At 44.6% G+C, this 1,883-nt stretch overlaps 1 protein-coding gene across 1 annotated transcript in view; it reads left to right on the plus strand.

Moving 5' to 3' along the window:
• The window catches only part of LOC107663993 (waprin-Phi1-like), a gene marked incomplete at its 3' end in the record, with an annotated part of 1,080 nt that extends 988 nt beyond the window's left edge, over positions 1-92 (plus strand). Inside the window, exon 4 of the mRNA XM_016454437.1 lies at positions 42-92. Within this exon, the coding sequence (XP_016309923.1) occupies positions 42-92 (51 nt within the window). The remainder of the gene's footprint in view (positions 1-41) is intronic.
• Positions 93-1,883: the final 1,791 nt, after the last annotated feature.

Raw genomic sequence — 1,883 nt, forward strand, 5'->3', positions numbered from 1 at the left:
GTCAAGGCCAGGGTCAGGGAAGCGGCCATGGCCAGGTCCAGGGAAGCGGCCAAGGTCAGGGAAGCAGCCAGGGTCAGGGAAGCGGTCAAGGCCAGGGTCAGGGAAGCGGCCAGGAAAGCGGCCAGGGAAGCGGCCAGGGGATCAGCCAGGGTCAGGGAAGCGGTAAGGCCAGGGCCAGGGAAGCGGCCAGGAAAGCGGTCAGGGTCAGGGAAGGGGCCAGGGCAGTGGCAAGGGAAGGGGTCACGGCCAGGACCGGGGAAGCGGTCAAGGGAATGGTCGGGGATGTGGTCAGGGAAATGGTCAATGTGGTCAGGGAAATTGTCAGGCATGTGGTCATTGAAGTGGTCATGGGACTTTTGCATAATGTTTACTGGAGATCTTTTCAATGCCGTGCTTTAATATGGCATGTTTTCCCTGTTCATTCAACAGCCACGCACCACCACCACTTAAAATAAAAAGAATTGCTTTATTGAAGAGTTGGTGTTTTTTGGTGTCATTTGGCTGTTTTCTTGCATAACTGCTTTCTGGCATCAGTACACAAAGTACAACTTTAAAGTTGTAAATTTTTCTGTACGTGTTTTTTTTTTTTTTTTTTTTAAAGTGTAATTTGAGTACTTTTTACACCCCTGTAAATAGCTAATGCCGCCTTAGGTTTGATTGGCAATCTCTGTCATTTTGACAAACTACGTTTACATGGACATCAGTAACCTAATTTACCTTTTTCTGAATAAGCCAATATTATGATTATGGTGTTTACATGAGTTGCTTTTAGAATATTCCTTTCCTGTTTTACATGTTCTAGTACATGTTTCAATTAATGGCACATTTCTTTACGTCCCTACGTGACACCATCCGACGTCCCCTCCGGATTTTGCACCGTTACCAAAACGGGCATCCGACGTCCCCTCCGGATTTTCACGTATAAACTGTTTGTCTTCGTGATGTTGCCATGAACAGTTTTGGGTGTTTCTTTAAATTTATGAAAGCTTCAAGTGCAGTTAATTATTTGTACGTGCATACAGATGGTGGTGGTGTTGAAGCTCTTTTATTTGCTGCCAAACAGGTCATTTTTGGCAGCATATAAAAACAGTGTGATGAGCAGGACTACGTAACAACTGTTAAGTTTCCATGTGCTTTTGTTTTGTTACATTGCTGGTGACTAGTGGCTGAATATGTCATTGATTAGAAAGGTGAATATTGAATACTGTGGTGATGTTTTGACTGAACAATAAAAAAAAATAAAAAGTTGAATTACAAAGTTACAGTGTGTATAATAGGAATATTATAACCAGTGACACGGGTCAAAAGCAGAGCCGGCATAAGTGAACTAATGGCGCTTTCCCACTGCATGGTATGGCTCCGTACCTGCGTCACTGAACTTGCGACACAAACACAACAGAACTGCTAGATTTAAATCAGTACAGCCAGCGACGGATCGAACGTGACTGTTTTGAACAAGTGCACGTTTTTTAACCACCAAAAAGTGGCTGTTTTGTTCTGTTGAGGAAGTACAGACGTTCCTTTTGTTGATCGCAGAGGAGTGGATCCAGTGAGAGCTTGATGGGGCGACGCGGAATGAAACTTTTTCAGGAGTCGCGGCAATAGGGGCGGCGCAACTATAAAGACGTAAATAATCCCGCCCACTCTAAAGCGGTACTGAACTGCAGTGGAAACGCAAACCGAGCCGTACCATGCAGTGGAAAAGCGCCATAAGCGGCTGCTTAGGGCCCCGTGGCCACCAGGGGTGCCCCAAGAGTACATTAAATGTCTGTCTTTCTTTTTTTGTGATATATTGTGGCAATGGTAATTATACAAAAACGCAATATTAAATAAGTGACGTTTTATTAACAAGTTTCGGGAGGAGCACGCGCAGATAATTAACA

The sequence above is a fragment of the Sinocyclocheilus anshuiensis genome, unplaced genomic scaffold (assembly GCF_001515605.1).
Source record: "Sinocyclocheilus anshuiensis isolate Anshui unplaced genomic scaffold, SAMN03320099.WGS_v1.1 scaffold247, whole genome shotgun sequence".
In the NCBI taxonomy this organism is placed as follows: Eukaryota; Metazoa; Chordata; class Actinopteri; order Cypriniformes; family Cyprinidae; genus Sinocyclocheilus; species Sinocyclocheilus anshuiensis.